At 41.6% G+C, this 17,556-nt stretch overlaps 1 protein-coding gene across 1 annotated transcript in view; it reads left to right on the top strand.

The window, feature by feature from the left end:
* Positions 1-17,556, top strand: part of LOC146712216 (alpha-2-macroglobulin-like) — a 41,095-nt gene that overhangs the window by 23,009 nt on the left and 530 nt on the right. The window contains exons 19-33 of the mRNA XM_085451890.1: positions 164-389; positions 650-776; positions 1,335-1,456; positions 1,542-1,593; positions 1,817-1,900; positions 6,434-6,610; positions 6,861-6,936; positions 7,825-7,981; positions 8,560-8,634; positions 15,436-15,598; positions 15,669-15,856; positions 16,356-16,568; positions 17,064-17,185; positions 17,296-17,386; positions 17,473-17,541. Of these exons, the coding sequence (XP_085308016.1) occupies positions 164-389; positions 650-776; positions 1,335-1,456; positions 1,542-1,593; positions 1,817-1,900; positions 6,434-6,610; positions 6,861-6,936; positions 7,825-7,981; positions 8,560-8,634; positions 15,436-15,598; positions 15,669-15,856; positions 16,356-16,568; positions 17,064-17,185; positions 17,296-17,386; positions 17,473-17,541 (1,942 nt within the window). The remainder of the gene's footprint in view (positions 1-163; positions 390-649; positions 777-1,334; positions 1,457-1,541; positions 1,594-1,816; positions 1,901-6,433; positions 6,611-6,860; positions 6,937-7,824; positions 7,982-8,559; positions 8,635-15,435; positions 15,599-15,668; positions 15,857-16,355; positions 16,569-17,063; positions 17,186-17,295; positions 17,387-17,472; positions 17,542-17,556) is intronic.

Here is a 17,556-nt window from a genome sequence, read left to right as displayed (position 1 = left end):
TTCACTGTCATCAGCACCGTGGAGCTCTTTTACTTTGTCAATGCAACATATACAAGTCATTCACACTGCAGGATGTAACTACACTGTTATACAAGTAATTTACAGACATAAAAACATGTTTGATTATGTTACAGAATATGTTTGTGTGTATCTGCTGCTTCAGAGACGATGGAAAAAGGGGCGTGTCCCTGACTGTCCCAGACACCATCACCACCTGGGAGACGGAGGCTTTCTGTTTGTCCTCTCAGGGTTTTGGTTTGGCTCCTCGTAAAGAAATGAAAGTCTTCCAACCTTTCTTCCTTGAACTCACCATGCCCTACTCCATCATCCGGGGGGAGCACTTTGAACTGAGGGCGACTGTCTTTAACTACCTGACCAGCTGCATCATGGTAATGAATGATTAAAGTGTTTAGATACATGTCTGTTCATAGCCAAGGAAAGCCATACTGAAAACATGACTTTCTAAGCAAAATTTATATCATAGTTATTAAAATACAATAGAAAATATCTTTTCTTTGGCAATATAACCATGCAGGATGCAGGCCGTTCTTGAAGGGCCCCTGCTCACCAACACCTACAAGCTCACCTGTAGGTGTGTTCACATTTGAACTCAGGTTTAAATGTAGCCATGTCTGTGTTCCTCGTACAGGTTACTGTCACTCCTGGGCCGTCCTCAGATTACACCCTCACGCCTCTCTCTGGTGATCTGTACACATCCTGTTTGTGTGCCAACGAGCGCAAGACCCTCAGGTGGACCATGATCCCAACAGCCTTAGGTGAGGATCAGGTTTTGGTCCTCCACACGTGGGGGTTGTAGGGAGTGGGGCAGAACGTCTATACCTCCAGCCTGAGGGCAGCAGCTGCCTCCATCCTCATGCTTTACTTAATGCAGCTGTCTTAGCCAATTACAAGTCATTTTGAAACCTTCCTTTCAATTCATTATGCATGCTTCCCTTGCACAGTATCATTAGAACAGACTGTTTGCAGTTGCATTGCCATGCAAATGATTTCTTCTTAATCTTAAATGGATCTTATGATTTGCAGTACTTTGGCCTCCAGCAGGACTCAGCAGCAACCCTGACATCATTTTGGACTGTTTTTTTTTCAGCTCATGTTTTTCATGCCTGATGCAGTAAAATTTCCAATTGTAATTGATCTTACCTTCGACTTAGAACCAACATTAAATCTAGATTTAGATCTAGTGTGATCACAGTTAACCGCCTCCTTTTGTCCCAACACATTTCCTTCTAGTTTCTACAAAATCTGTAAAATAACCTCGGTAACCTTTATTTTAATGGAGAGACGAAGAAGGTGACCTGTGCTGCTGCTTTTAGGGGCTGTGAATGTGACTGTGTCTGCTGAGGCCGTAGCGTCCCATGTGTCATGCGATAATGAGGTTGTGAGCGTACCAGACAGAGGTCGCATCGACGTGGTCACCAAATCTCTCATAGTGAAGGTCAGTGTCATAAATACGAGACGAGAAAAACATTTTTACTCATAAAATTTAAATTGTTACTCATTTTAAAGATACTTTTCTTCAGGCCGAGGGAACTGAGACGACAAAGACGTACAACTGGCTTCTTTGTCCAAAAGGTCGGTATGATTTCCATCAGTTACAAAGTTTAAATAAAGAAATGACCTAAATGCTCAAAGTTAGCAGTGGAGTGCACTGTGTACATAAAATGTGCCAAATTTTCATCTTTTACTTTCACAAAATGTAACGATATGTGCTGAAGATCAGGCCACCTGGTGACTTTGGACAGTAACTGTTGTAGTCGTGACTTCCTGATTGGACGTTTGTTGTGTCTGTACACAGGAAGCCCGCTGACGGAGGAAGCAGAGATACATCTGCCTGAGAATGTGATAGAAGGATCTGCCCGCACTTCTGTATCAGTCCTGGGTAAACCTCATCATTTCATCTCAATTTTGATTCAGCCAAATAAAATATGGCAGGTTAAAGCTTTGTTAAAAAGGCAAATTACGAAAACAACAGAAAATAAAAGAGACGTCATGTTCAAGTAAAAGTAAAAACCGTATTCAGCTTTTAAAAGATGATTTCATTTATAGATAGACCCACGTCTTCCTGGCCTTGTGTGAAAAAGAAATGGACCCCAAAAAGGCTGTTTGTGCCATTCTGTGCAGGAAGAACTGCAGTCTAGCTTTAGTCATAAGTGTGTTTGAAACGCTGAGTTTTGGCCCAGTCACACCAGAGGGTTTTCCAGCGCAATCGTTCTGGTCATGCAGAATCATGTCAGTAGGATTTAAGTCCAGATTTTGACTCGACCACTTTCTGGTGTCCTGGATCATTTTCCATCTTAACCCTCTGGGGTCGACGTATGCGCCGACACGTCAAAATCACATGACCAATTTAAGACGACACAGCTACAAGATAGTGAGGGGATTTCTTTCTCTTGTTGGAGAAACGGCTCTTTCGGCTCGGCGCATTAAAAAGAGCCGGCTCTTTCAGCTCCCAACCGACTCTTCAGGTTGTTTTGTTGGTCGAAAGTAACGGACTTCAGACTATATACCAGTTCTTGAATTGTGTCGATGGACCACGTAAAACCAGAGTTATGATAAAAAATACACATAATGTTTTTTTCTTTACAAAACAGTGGCGTTTACAGCAGGAAGAACGGTAAAAACGGCGTTTTCTACAGACAGCGCTAGCAAACACTCTCTGCTTGCGCGTGAAAAAATAAAAATAAAAAACACTCCTTCCCTATTGGTGTTAGAGTTTACCATGTCAGCCAATCAAAAAATGATATGGCAACATGTGACGCTTGGTTATTTAGGGAGAACGGCATTTTTAGTAGTGACGGAAAGCGAGCAAAAGAGAGAGCGAGTTTTCATATGTCACACATTAGTGACGTTTAGCGTGTTTGGAGGCTGTAGTTAGTGTGTTGTGTAGTTATTGTGTTGTATTGTGTGTCAGTTAGACTGCTGAATGTCACATTTGCTCCAAAAACGCCGTCAAAGGTAGAGTCCAGTGTAAACGCTGTTCCCACATGGAAAACTGGACTGATGCTCCTCCTGCTGTCAGACCTGGTTTAGGCCTGTGCTGTTCTCCTCTGTCTTATACTGAACACAAATCATTTGTGTGCCTTCTTATTTGATGCAGAACTGATTGCTCTGTAAATAGATTTAACTGGTTATGTAAAAAACGCCTGAGGCCTGGGCTGCATTTTTAGGTAAATAGTACCATATAACTTTGTTGTTTGCAAAATTTGTGCATAATTTTATTCTTTCTATTTGCATTTCAAGTTATGAAAATGATTCATTAAACATGTTTGTGGGTTTTACAGTAAAAAATTTAACTTTTTCTACTCGGATTTTGACATTTTTGTCTGAATTTAGATCAATTGTGCTAATATAGTATACCAAAATGAAAAAATAACTCAAATTTCAGATATTTAAAGCTGTGCTGAAAGTAACGATACCAAACAAGGCAAGATAAACTGTTTTTAAAGGTGAGATATAGAGGTAAAATCAAAAGTAGTCAAAAACGGCCAATTATACCCTGGACCCCAAGGCAAGGCAAGGCAAGTTTATTTGTATAGCACAATTCAACAACAAGGTGATTCAAAGTGCTTTACAGAGACATTAGAAACAAAAACAAATAAAAAGCATGATTTAAAATTGATTAAAACAAGCAAACAAACAAACTAATTAACAAACAAACAAACAAACAAAACAGTATATAAAATCAAAACAGATAAAATCAGAACAGTAGATAAAATCAGTAGTTAAAATGTAAGTTTTGAAATTTAAGCTTAAAGTGTGGATTTGGTGCTTTATTCAAATGCAGCTGAGAACAGGTGAGTCTTCAACCTGGATTTAAATAAACTGAGTGTTTCAGCTGATCTGAGGCTTTCTGGGAGTTTGTTCCAGATATAAGGAGCATAAAAGCTGAATGCAGCTTCTCCGTGTCTGGTTCTGACTCTGGGAACTGATAAAAGACCGGATCCAGATGACCTGAGGGTCAGGAGGTCATTGATGTATTTTGGTCCTAAACCATTCAGAGCTTTATAGGCCAGCATCAGAACTTTAAAGTCTATCCTCTGACGGACAGGCAGCCAGTGTAAGGACCTCAGAGCTGGACTGATGTGGTCCACTTTTTTGGTCTTAGTGAGGACTCGAGCAGCAGAGTTCTGAATGAGCTGTAGTTGTCTGACTGATTTTTTAGGTAGACCTGTAAAGATGCTGTTACAGTAATCAAGCCTACTAAAGATGAATGCATGGACTAGTTTTTCCAGGTCCTGTTGAGACATCAGATCTTTTATCCTTGATATATTCTTGAGGTGATAGTAAGCTGACTTTGTTATTGTCTTAATGTGTTTTTCTAAGTTTAGGTCTGCATCCATCACTACACCCAAATTTCTCGCCTGGTTTGTGGTTTTTAGGTGTATAAATTGAAGTTCTCTGGTGACCTGTAATCGTTTTTCTTTGGCGCCAAAGACTATTACCTCAGTTTTGTTTTTGTTTAGCTGGAGAAAATTGTGGCACAACCAGTCATTGATTTCCTCAATGCATTTACCAAGAGCCTGTACAGGGCCTCGGTCTCCTGGTGACATTGTGATATATATTTGTGTGTCATCTGCATAGCTGTGATAGTTTATTTTGTTGTTCTTTATAATCTGTGCCAGTGGGAGCATGTAAATGTTAAACAGAAGGGGTCCCAAGATGGAACCTTGGGGAACTCCACATGTGATACTTGTCTGCTCAGATGTGAAGTTACCTATTGATACAAAGTATTTCCTGTTTTCTAAGTATGTCTTGAACCAGTTTAGTACAGTTCCTGAAAGACCTGTCCAGTTCTCCAGTCGTTTGAGTAATATGTTGTGGTCAACTGTATCAAATGCTGCACTGAGATCCAGTAAAACTAAGACTGACATTTTTCCACTGTCTGTATTCAGACACATGTCATTAAACACTTTGGTCAGAGCGGTTTCAGTGCTGTGGTTCTGTCTAAAACCTGACTGGAAGGCATCGTAGCAGTTATTCTGTTTTAAGAAGTAACTGAGCTGTTGAGAAACTGCTTTTTCAATGATCTTACTTAAAAATGGGAGATTTGAGATCGGCCTGTAGTTTTTCATTTGTGTCTTGTCAAGATTGTCCTTTTTCAGTATAGGTTTGATTACAGCAGTTTTTAGTGGTTCCGGAAACACACCTGATAATAAAGAAAAGTTGACGATCTGTAACAGGTCTGACTCTAAAGTCTTTGAGACCTTTTTGAAAAAACCTGTTGGCAGGACATCTAAACAGCAAGAGGATGAGTTCAGTTGACCTAAGATGTCCTCCAGGTCTTTGCTGTTAATTCATTCACTGCCATTGACGTCTATAGACGTCAATTGAAAGCATACGTTTGAAAATGGCTGGCAGTGAATGAGTTAATAGGGTCAAACTGTTTCATGGTGTTTAAACAGTTTTTTGGTGGACACAGTACATATCCTGGATCTGCTGTTGATGTACCAATTGCTTGTCTAATCTTATGGATTTTTTCTGTGAAGAATTTGGCAAAGTCATTGCAGGCCATGGTCGAATGAAGTTCAGCTGCCACTGACACAGGAGGGTTTGTTAGCCTGTCAACTGTAGAAAATAAGACCCGAGCATTATGGCTGTTTTTAGTGATGATGACCCTACGCCACACAGCCCCAGAGCATCACACAGTTGGTATGATGTTCTTTCTATGAAATGATGCGTCACTTTTAAGCCAAATGCAACAAAACTCAAAACGTTTTCTCTTCAGTCCATAAAATATTCTCCCAAATATCTTGTGGAGCATGGAGATGTTTTTTAGCTAATGTGAGATAAGCTTTTGTGTTCTTCTTGGTCAGCAGTGGTTTTGTCCATGAATGCTGTTTTTGCCCCGTCTCCTTTGTATTGTTGAATCGTAAACTCTGACCTTTACAGAGGAAGGCAAGGCCTTCAGTTCTTTTCGGTGAGTCGTCGATGTGCTAATGGAGTAATTTCGGCCACATCTTTTCTAGTTTTCTCAGTTTGTGGATAATGGGTTCCAACATGGTGCACTGGCGCTCCAAAGCTGTAGAAATTGTTTTTTAACCCTGTCCAAACTGATAGATCTCAAGACTCCAAATATTTCTGGGAAGACTGAGTTTCATTTCACCAACCAGACCCAGGCCTGATTAAGGCCAGACCTGCTGGATCAAGAAATCACTCAAGTACAATCTGTTTGACAAAGGGAAGCAGGCTAAAAGACGTCCAGAAGAAACACGTCGTTGCCATGACCAAAACAAATTCTAAAATAGGTTAATCACAGTCAATCTTTGATTTTCAGTTTGGATGTTTTTTCGCTCAGCAAATGAAATCATCATTTAAAATTGCATATTGAAGTATTCAGGTTATTTCTGCCCAATAATACAAAGTTGTTTTACGCTAGTTTTGTTAGTTTTAGTGAATCCGTGTTTTTGATCAGGTGACATCCTCGGCCGGGCTCTGAAGAACCTGGATGGATTGCTGCAGATGCCGTATGGATGTGGGGAGCAGAACATGGCTCTCCTGGCCCCCAACATCTACATCCTCCACTACCTGAAAGGCACACAGCAGCTCACCGCAGCCATCATGGAAAAAGCTACTAACTTCCTCACCAGTGGCAAGTTTTTATTGTTTCCTCTAAGAAGGAAATCATTTGAATCACTTCAACACACACAGTTCAAGAAACAAGCCGACAGGAGGCAGAACATTAGCCGCAGTTTCTGGTCAAATGCGTCATTTTCCTCATCTGTCAGCAAGAGTCATTGAATTTCCCAAATCTCGATGTACACATGCAGATCCATAAACAAATGGAGTCCAATCATCACCATAGCAACAATGTCTCGATCATGGTGTCCCTGTTGTTACAGGATACCAAAGACAGCTCAACTACAAAAGTGCTGACGGTGCTTACACCACATTTGGAACAGGACCAGGAAACACTTGGTGAGAACATCACTGATCAAACATGTCACAAACCAGAGAGGTTACACTGGTTTTTAAATATCCCACCAAACAGAAGACGTTTCTTGAAGTTTGACTACCCATTAATAACATAAACATGTCTACCTCTAATACTTAAAATAATTCTCCATTTAATCCTTTGACTAAGCCAACATTAACAATACCTTTTGGTTAATACTGTGTAATTTAGTAGGTAGGAAGGAGCATTAGAGCCACATAAAAATGTTATTGATCATTATTAGAATAAAGTCGAATTTTAAAGCTTAAAGTTATTTTACTTTAAGAAAACATCTAAATGCTATTTCAATAATAAAGTCTTAATACTGTTTTGTGAAAAAAGTCAAATTCAAATCTAAGAAAACAGTTGAAATGATTGTTGTTTCAAACGACTGCTATACCCTGTATAAAATGCCTTGAGTAGATGTAGTGAAATAAATCAGTGGTCTTGTGATACAGCATAGATCCTCTTTATTTCACGAGCGTGGAACCATCGGTATCCTTGCATCTGTACATTAGCAGCCATTTCCTTTTATACAAATTTAACCACATGCAGCTTTCTGCACCACTTTCTGCTTTTCAGTGTACTTATACTTACTGCCACGCTGTTTTTATTGCTACAATGACTTGTTACTAAAACTGAGTCTGAAGTACGATTTCACTAATTCAGAGGGGAAAGCAACCGTGGCAGTTTGTCCTGAAATAGCTGTGATATCCACATTTCTGCTTTTGTCTCAAAATACATTTTCAAATTTAATCTTGAAATTTCAAGTTTATTTTCAAAATGATCAGTATTTCTTTCTCTTAATGTGACCTCGCAGCCAAACATTTCCATCATTGTAAGACGTGTAAGTGTTGTTTTCTTTCTGTCAGGCTGACTGCGTTTGTGGTAAGAAGTTTTGCCAAAGCTCAGTCTTTCATCTTTATTGATCCCAGAAAGATCGAAGAGTCTAAGACCTGGCTGCAACATAAACAACAAGAAAATGGCTGTTTTGAAAAGTCTGGGAAACTCTTCAACAACGGAATGAAGGTAACCTGCAGTTCTTCGCTGTTAGACTGTGGAAACAGCCTCCAGTCTGGATTTAACAAATTTTATTAATAATGTCATGCATACATGGAAAACACTGTACTACATACTGTAATAGCTCACACCAGTATATTCTATTATTTTATTTAAGAAATTATTTCCATACATCTTGTTCCATTCACACCAGCACTGCTTTCTTTGTAGCATTCACACATATTTATACTAAATACAAAGAATGCACTAGAGACCAACTTGGGATTAGTATATTGCCCACAAATATTTGACATGCAGGCTGGAGCAGCTGGGAATCAAACCACCAACCTTCTGATTAGTAGATGACTACACAAACTGTTTATAAGGTTGGGGAAACCCGAGGTGAAGAAACATCCATCTCACTGGAAATACAATGTCCAGATGAACAAAATCAACTTCCTGTTCATCTCTTTAGCTGGATGTTTGAACATGCATGAAGACATTGATGATACTAAAACCACATGCAGCTGAAAATCATTTTCATGACTTCATATCCCTGAATGTTGGTGCACTGATGATAAAGTGTCTATGATGTCTTCTGTTGACAGGGTGGTGTATCTGATGAAGTGACTCTCAGTGCGTACGTTACTGCTGCCTTCTTGGAAATGAATACATCCCAACATGTGAGTAGAGTCAAAGAATATCAAGGTATTCAACAAAAAAAGGAGTAGAGTTTGTGCTGCTCAGCCATGGAGTTAGGTTTAACCAGCAGTCTAGCACCCTGCTGTTATGTGCTGGATTGTCTCATGGGCACCTGGGGTCTTGCCTGGTGTGATAGACCCCAGCCTCTATGGATCTTGTACTCAGAGCTTGTTCTTGTGCTGCCATGTTTAGTGCCTCTGTGCTGTCTTTCAGTCCAGCTTTTTCCAGCCACTGGTAGGATTTCTGGGTATCATCTACTTCCTCTATCTGCCGGTGGTAACATACTGTGCAGGGGCCTGTCCTTCCATGATGGTTCCTCGCCTTCCTCCTCTTTCTTGAGTTTCTGCTGGCTGAGGTATTCACTGAGCACGCTGTCAGTTGGGGCCATCTTCCTCGTACTCGTGAATATTCGTTGTTTCATCTTGGAATGTGGTGCTGACACTCACCAGTCCCTGGCCTCCTTCCTTCCATTTAGCATGCTGGACTTGGGGTGAAACCCTCCATGCATGGTTAGGAACTTTGTCTTGATGTCAGTGGCTTCTACAGGGAGTGCAGAGTTATTAGGCAAGTTGTATTTTTGAGGAATAATGTTATTATTGAACAACAACCATGTTCTCAATGAACCCAAAAAACTCATTAATATCAAAGCTGAATGTTTTTGGAAGTAGTTTTTAGTTTGTTTTTAGTTTGAGCTATTTTAGGGGGATATCTGTGTGTGCAGGTGACTATTACTGTGCATAATTATTAGGCAACTTAACAAAAAACAAATATATACCCATTTCAATTATTGATTTTTACCAGTGAAACCAATATAACATCTCCACATTCACAAATATACATTTCTGACATTCAAAAACAAAACAAAAACTAATCAGCGACCAATATAGCCACCTTTCTTTGCAAGGACACTCAAAAGCCTGCCATCCATGGATTCTGTCAGTGTTTTGATCTGCTCACCATCAACATTGCGTGCAGCAGCAACCACAGCCTCCCAGACACTGTTCAGAGAGGTGTACTGTTTTCCCTCCTTGTAAATCTCACATTTGATGATGGACCACAGGTTCTCAATGGGGTTCAGATCAGGTGAACAAGGAGGCCATGTCATTAGTTTTTCTTCTTTTATACCCTTTCTTGCAGCCACGCTGTGGAGTACTTGGACGCGTGTGATGGAGCATTGTCCTGCATGAAAATCATGTTTTTCTTGAAGGATGCAGACTTCTTCCTGTACCACTGCTTGAAGAAGGTGTCTTCCAGAAACTGGCAGTAGGACTGGGAGTTGAGCTTGACTCCATCCTCAACCCGAAAAGGCCCCACAAGCTCATCTTTGATGATACCAGCCCAAACCAGTACTCCACCTCCACCTTGCTGGCGTCTGAGTCGGACTGGAGCTCTCTGCCCTTTACCAATCCAGCCACAGGCCCATCCATCTGGCCCATCAAGACTCACTCTCATTTCATCGGTCCATAAAACCTTAGAAAAACCAGTCTTGAGATATTTCTTGGCCCAGTCTTGACGTTTCAGCTTGTGTGTCTTGTTCAGTGGTGGTCGTCTTTCAGCCTTTCTTACCTTGGCCATGTCTCTGAGTATTGCACACCTTGTGCTTTTGGGCACTCCAGTGATGTTGCAGCTCTGAAATATGGCCAAACTGGTGGCAAGTGGCATCTTGGCAGCTGCACGCTTGACTTTTCTCAGTTCATGGGCAGTTATTTTGCGCCTTGGTTTTTCCACAAGCTTCTTGCGACCCTGTTGACTATTTTGAATGAAACGCTTGATTGTTCGATGATCACGCTTCAGAAGCTTTGCAATTTTGAGACTGCTGCATCCCTCTGCAAGATATCTCACTATTTTTGACTTTTCTGAGCCTGTCAAGTCCTTCTTTTGACCCATTTTGCCAAAGGAAAGGACGTTGCCTAATAATTATGCACACCTGATATAGGGTGTTGATGTCATTAGACCACACCCCTTCTCATTACAGAGATGCACATCACCTAATATGCTTAATTGGTAGTAGGCTTTCGAGCCTATACAGCTTGGAGTAAGACAACATGCATGAAGAGGATGATGTGGACAAAATACTCATTTGCCTAATAATTCTGCACTCCCTGTATCTCCTCCTTTTGCCAGCTTATTATCCCAGCAGGGTACCTGATGACGGGCAGGGCGTAGGTTTTGATAGGCCGGATCCTGTTCTAACATTCAGCGGACTCCTCAGGATTTGCCTGATCCTCTGCAGGTACTTGGTGGTAGCAGCTTTTCCAGCAGCCTCTTTGTGGTTTCCATTTGCCTGTTGGATCTCCAAGTACTTGTAGCTGTCCTCTATGTCTGCAATGTTGCCTTCTAGTAGTTAGATTCCCTCAGTTCTGACTCTTTGTTGTCATCCGACTACATTTCTCCAGTCCGAACAATATTCCAATGTCGTTGCTTTATATCCTGGTGGTGTGGATCAGTGAATCGATGTCTCGTTCACTCTTGGCATACAGCTTGATGTCATCCACGTACAGGAGATGGCTGACAACTGCTTTATTCCGTAGTCAGTATCCGTAGGGACAGAGCATCTCCTTGATAGATGGTGATTCTGCTATGGGCTTGAAGTTGGCCTCTAGTGTTATACGCCACATTCCCATTGAGTTCTTGATGAAGGCTCTTAAAGTCCTGTTGATCTTGTACAGGTCTAGGCATTTCAGGATCCAGCTGTGGGGCATTAAGTCCTAGACCCTCTTGTAATCAATCCAGGCAGTCTCGGCTGATTGTTACAAGTAGCTGGTGTTTTGCACCTCTGGTATTCTTGCCAATGAGTGGGGCACAGGAACATGTGTCTATTCATCTTAGCCACTATGATGCCTGACAGGAGCTTCCATGTGGTACTGAGGCAGGTTATTGGTCAGTAGTTGGATTGGACCGATGGGACGATCCCTTCAAGACTGTCCGGCCAGTTGGATGGGACTGATCCCTTCAGGACTGTCCGCCCTACAGTTAGCCATTCTGGGTGTCTCTCGTCAGCTAACAGCTGGTTCATTTATGCTGCCAGATGCTCATGGAGTGCAGTCAGCTTCTTCCACCAGTAGACGTGAGCCATACTAGTGTATGGCAAGGTGCTGGCCAAGGCTGTTAGTCGTTGCTTGGCAGTTTCCATGGACAGCTTGCTATACTTCTTCTTGGGCACCGTCTTTGTCACACCTGTCTGCAGCTCCGATAGTTGGCTAACCTCCCTCCTTGATCTTAGCCTCTAGTCTCCTTCTTGTGGCTGTTCAACCTGTAGCCAAGCATCTCTCTGATCACTGCTGCTGTACTGTAGATCAGCTTGTTAGTCTCGATAATCGTGGCTGTATGTATCGCATTTACATCATCTAGCAGATCTTCACATCTTGGTAACCAGCTACGGGGATTCCAGTTTTCAAGTTTTGCCATGATCCTATCTTTCAGGCCAGTTCCTCTCGCACTATAGCACTTGGGGCTTGGTACAAATCTCGGGTGGAGGTGATGACATCTCCCCCCCTGACCTGTCGTCCTGGCTCCCCCTTGTCGTAGCATTTGTGTTGCACCTCGTCAATCTCTAGCTGTGAGAGCAATACCCTTCTTTCGAATGTTGGAACACTGAGCTATTAGTGTTTTCACCGTCAATGTGGATGCTGGGTATCGAAGATTCCATAGGCCCCTCATCCTATTCATGTAGCCCCTTCTGCCAGGGTTACTTGTATAGTAGCATTCCAACAACGCCCTATTTTCATCTCTTGCCCACCAGTGCCTTCTTGTTCCAATAGTTGATCCGGGCGACGTCCGAGCTGGTATGCATATATACATACATACACAAAAGTGTATAAACCAACAATATAATATACAATCTAACAGAGGTGGGACCAAGTCATTGTTTTGCAAGTCTCAAGTAAGTCTCAAGTCTTTATCCTCAAGTCTCAAGTCAAGTCTCAAGTAATGTCAGGCAAGTCAGAGTTGAGTCTCAAGTCACTGGTGTAAAAGTCCGAGTCAAGTCACAAGTCTGAAACTTTGAATTTCAAGTCCTTTCGAGTCTTTAAAAAAAACAAAAACGAAAAAATAATGTTGCAGTTATGCTAAATGTAAATATTAGACCATGTAATTTTAAAATCTGTGTTTTTCTCAACACATGACAAAATAGTGAACTTAGAAAATATACACAAATTGTGAAATTGCACCTCTTTAAAATGCAGCTCAATTAAACCTAGCTCCAAGAATAATTTTCACCGACAGTTCTGAGATAAGCTGCATGTTATTCTTGGATGCGGTTGTAGGACCGGCTTTAAAATCGCATGACAAAAATATCATACACATTAAAAAAAACTGCATCACCAACGTAGCCTGGACAACATTTGCTAGTTAGATGAAGTCAGCTATCTCATCTTAGCATATTTATATGCATATTTATAATTATACGGTTCTTGGAGTGAGTGCATACACTCATGAAGTTTAGTAACTTCAGGTCACTGCAACAAGCCCAGGTACAGTTTACCGACGGATGGGTGCAGGACCTTGAAATGCACCGTGTAGAAAGTAAAGACCATCGTACGTATCATAAGTTTACCAGTCTCACAAATCGTCTTCATAAATACACATTCGTTAACCGTTTATTAATATAACCTTTGAGCTCAACGGTAATTAATTAGCAGTGGAAATAATTTCTGGTAGCATCACAGAAATGTAGCAGTGACAATAATACTGTATGCTGTAATCGTACTGGGCAATTAGTGATACAAAACAACTGTTTTACCCTGTGAATAAAAGTATATGTTTTTGTCAATGTACCATAATAACAGAAGCGAAACGCAATATTGTGTCAGGACAATTCACTATTTATGCACAATAAATAAAGGAGCATAGCGCGACAATTTCTGTTCAGCACCAGACTTGCTTGTAACCTATATCACTAATTATGTTATGAAAATGATGTATTAACTACAACAGCAGACTGACCTTCGTGTAAATGCTTGGAGCAGACTAACCTGTGAGCTGGAGTGTTCTGGGACGTTATAATTGGTCTTTGAATGGCTGCAATCCAGTCGCCTCTTTGTTACTTCGGAAACATGGCTCGAACAATTTCTCTTCAACGACGTAATCCGATAACAACCGATCTCTTTACCCGTCAGCTTCCCGTGGCTGTCATGCGACCGGCTATTGCAGTTAATAATACAACAGCTTCTTGCCATTTTTGTGTTTCTTTTTATCGCTGTGTGACTGATTTCAATTGAAAGCCTGCGTGCGCTAGTACCGCTTGCCACGAGTTCCCAGAATCCTTTGCGGTTCTACCCGTGAATGACGTCACATTTTCAATCTCTATATAATATGCATGTTAAATTTTATAATTGGGGTGAAATATCAAGTCTTTTCAAGTAAACCGGTTCAAGTCCAATTCAAGTCCCAAGTCATTGGTGTAAAAGTCCAAGTCAAGTTACAAGTCTTAGAATATTTTTTCAAGTCAAGTCTAAAGTCATAAAATTAATGACTCGAGTCTGACTCGAGTCCAAGTCATGTGACTCGAGTCCACACCTCTGCAATCTAATATATATATTACATATACCCCAAAAAGTTGATTCTGTTCATCTGGACATAGCGTTTTGTGGGAGAAACGTTTCGTCACTCATCCAAGTGACTTCTTCAGTCTCAGCTGACTGCAGGTTTCAATCTTATAAACAGGACATTTGCATAATGACTGAAACCAGCCCACTGAGGGAACAGTGGGCTGGGAGGTCAGTTCCTTAATCGTAATTATGCATATTCTCATGACCATTGATCAAAGACCACTGATCAAGCACCACTGATCAATGGCCATCAGTACCATTCACAGAGAGTTGGGCAATGGCTGCAATCACAGCATTGTAAGATGGCAAAATATGTACCCTTAGGCCCCCTCCTCGATTCAGAGATGGTCTCTCCTTTTTCACGTAAATGGCCTCCTTGACCCTACACTCAAACCAGCGTTCCTCCCTGTCCAGGATGTTACATCCTCATCATTGAAAGAGTGTCCACTGGTCTGTAGGTGTAAATAGACTGCAGAGTCCTGGCCTGACGAGGTGGCTCTTCTGTGTTGTGCCATCCTCTTAGCCAGAGGTTGTTCGATTTCCCCGATGTATAGATCCTGGCAATCCTTCTGGAACTTAACACCGTACACTATGTTACTCTGTTTGTGTCGGGGTGGACCAATTTTTGGCGCAGCGTGTTTTGGGGTTTAAAAGCCACAGAGACACAGTGTTTAGAAAAAAATGTGCCTCAGCTGCTCCGATACTTCTGACACATACGGGATCACTACAGGTTTTCACTTAGGCAGCAGTTGTCCTTCTCTCCTGGATCGGCTGGAGCTTAGGTTTACGGTACACATCAGCTTTTAAATGTCCTCCATCCCTGATGGAAATCTCACAGTCTAAGAAGACTAACCTGACACTTTTCATATCCTCCCTGGTGAATTTGATGTGTCGTTCCACCGAGTTAATGTGATCTGTGAATTGTGGAACGTCCTGAGAATTGATTTTCACCCAGGTCATCCACATACCTGAACTCTCACCAGCAAGAACTGGTATCACCACCCAACCTGTACAGTGTTTTTTCAGTATGTTCTTTATATTGTAAATACTACTAGCAGATTGCTCCACTCTTTGCATGATCTGTACTTTCCTCTAATTGCTGTGTTTTCTATTATCACACTGATGTTTTGAGTGACTGAATCAGGAACTCTGCCTCCTATTCTTCTCACACTGGGTTTAATGAAAGAAGATTTCTGTTTGTCCATTAAAGTTCTTTGTTTTGATCTTTTAAAGGATCCTGTGATGAACAAGAGCCTGGCTTGTCTCAAGGAGTCTCTCAGTGACCTGAGCAACACCTACACTACAGCTCTGCTGGCCTATGTGTTCACTCTGGCAGGAGACGTGGAGACCCGTGCTCACCTTCTGCAGCACTTAGACACAGTTGCAGTGAGGGAAGGTGAGTTATCCTTTAGCAGGACATCATTCAGGCTTCATTAGCATCACTGTGACTGTTATTGTGTTTGTAGGAGGTTTCCTCTACTGGTCTCAGACAGCAGCAGAAACATCAGCCTCCCTGTCAGTGGAGATCAGTTCTTATGTGCTGTTGGCCAAACTCAGCGCCTCCCCGACTGCTGAGGATCTGGGATATGCCTCTGGTATTATCAGGTGGCTGACTGGGCAGCAGAACTATTACGGAGGCTTCTCCTCCACTCAGGTACGACACCACCCGAACAGTATGAAGCTCATCTTTGAGTACAGTCTTAGACAAAACCAGGGACAGAAGAAATAATACTGAAGCTTTCAGTTTTCTATCAGATATGTAAAACAGATTTGTTTTAGCCAGGCAGAGAAGTTTTTATTCTTTAGTTAGAATATGACATTTAAGTCTAAAAATTCATTGTTTTTACAGAATAGCAATGTTACCTCAGACTTCTGTACACCAACTACACGTAACAGCCTGTAAATAACAGATCACCTGCGAGTTTATACCTGTAATTTCTATACTTTGATAATTCTCAGTTAAAGATATTTTAACCTGTTTAACGTTTATTTAACCAGGAAGTGAACTTTGGAAAACTTGAGATTAAGGATCTCTTTTGTGAGAGGGTCTCAAAGTGACACAGGCCGTTTTAACTTAATGTCTATTCCACTTAAGCCCATGAAATATGGAGACACATGCTGTGTGTGTTAACCACAATGAATCCATCCTGTAGGACACGGTGGTGGCTCTTCAGGCTCTGGCTCTCTACTCCACTCTGGTGTTCAGTGCTGAAGGTTGGAGCACAGTGACAGTTCAGGCTCCCAGCAGTCAGCTGACGTTTGATGTAAATCAGGGCAACAAACTGCTCTACCAGGAGGAGGCGCTGCAGGACGTGTCAGGAAAATACAGGCTGGAGGTGAAGGGCACTGCATGTGCTTCAGTGCAGGTCAGTGACAGCATCACGTGAGAAGCTCCTGGTTGATGTCAGAGAAAGAGTTTCTAATTTTTCTTTTTCCTTATACAACTTCAGAGAGCATTAGCATTGTCACATGTAATAAAGCTCATCTTGCACATGTATTTTCATACCCAATAAAGACATTAGACCTGGCAGTAATAACTGTAGAGAGTACAATGCTATTTTAAACTAAATTGGAGAACTGAGCAAAAACAAATGAACTTTCTGTCTGTATCAGAATCAGGGAAACTATTAATCCCAGAGGGAAACTGAGTTGTCATAGCAGCAAATATACAACAAACATCAAGCACTCGTATAAATGAGTGTAGATATAACAGAGATCCTCATATTAAGATGAATATAGACATATAGGTATGACTATAAAAGTATGTGTGCTAATATGTGTCATGGTGTAGAACAGTGACAGCAGGGTGCATTGAGGTGTGATTAGTTCTGTTCCACACGTGACCCAAGTGTGTTTCCCAGATTTCTGCCACCTACAACATCCCAACACCTGCTGATGTCACCACTCTCAGTGTGAAAGTCCATCTAGAGGTCAACACCAGTGAATCTGCTAGACCCAAATTCACTGTGCAAATACAATCACTGTAAGTATGTGACAGGTGAGAGGAGCGCTCTTTACCCGTGTGGAGGAACTGCTGGTAGATGAAAAGCAAGTGTGCACACAGGTCAGTATAATCACACTGTTCAAACACAGGTACAGTGGAAAGGAGGAAACTACAAACATGGTGATCCTGGACATCAAAATGCTCTCTGGATTTTCCCCAGACCCCGAGTCTTTGAAGAGTGTGAGTAATTAGACAGATTCTACCAACGAGTGCATCTCATGTGATAATTGTGAGGATAATAATAAAATGATGTCATCTCCTCACAGCTCAAACGTGGCCTCCTGGTGAGTCGTGTTGAGCAAAAGGAGGATCACGTTCTGGTGTACTTAGAGCAGGTAAGTGAAAGTCAC

This window comes from Copadichromis virginalis, linkage group LG3 (genome assembly GCF_057382275.1).
Source record: "Copadichromis virginalis isolate Kocher_CV1m ecotype Utaka linkage group LG3, C_Virginalis_male_GT1.1, whole genome shotgun sequence".
NCBI classification, from domain to species: Eukaryota; Metazoa; Chordata; class Actinopteri; order Cichliformes; family Cichlidae; genus Copadichromis; species Copadichromis virginalis.
Note: the sequence above shows the minus strand (reverse complement) of the source record. Positions and strands in the feature narration are given on the sequence as shown.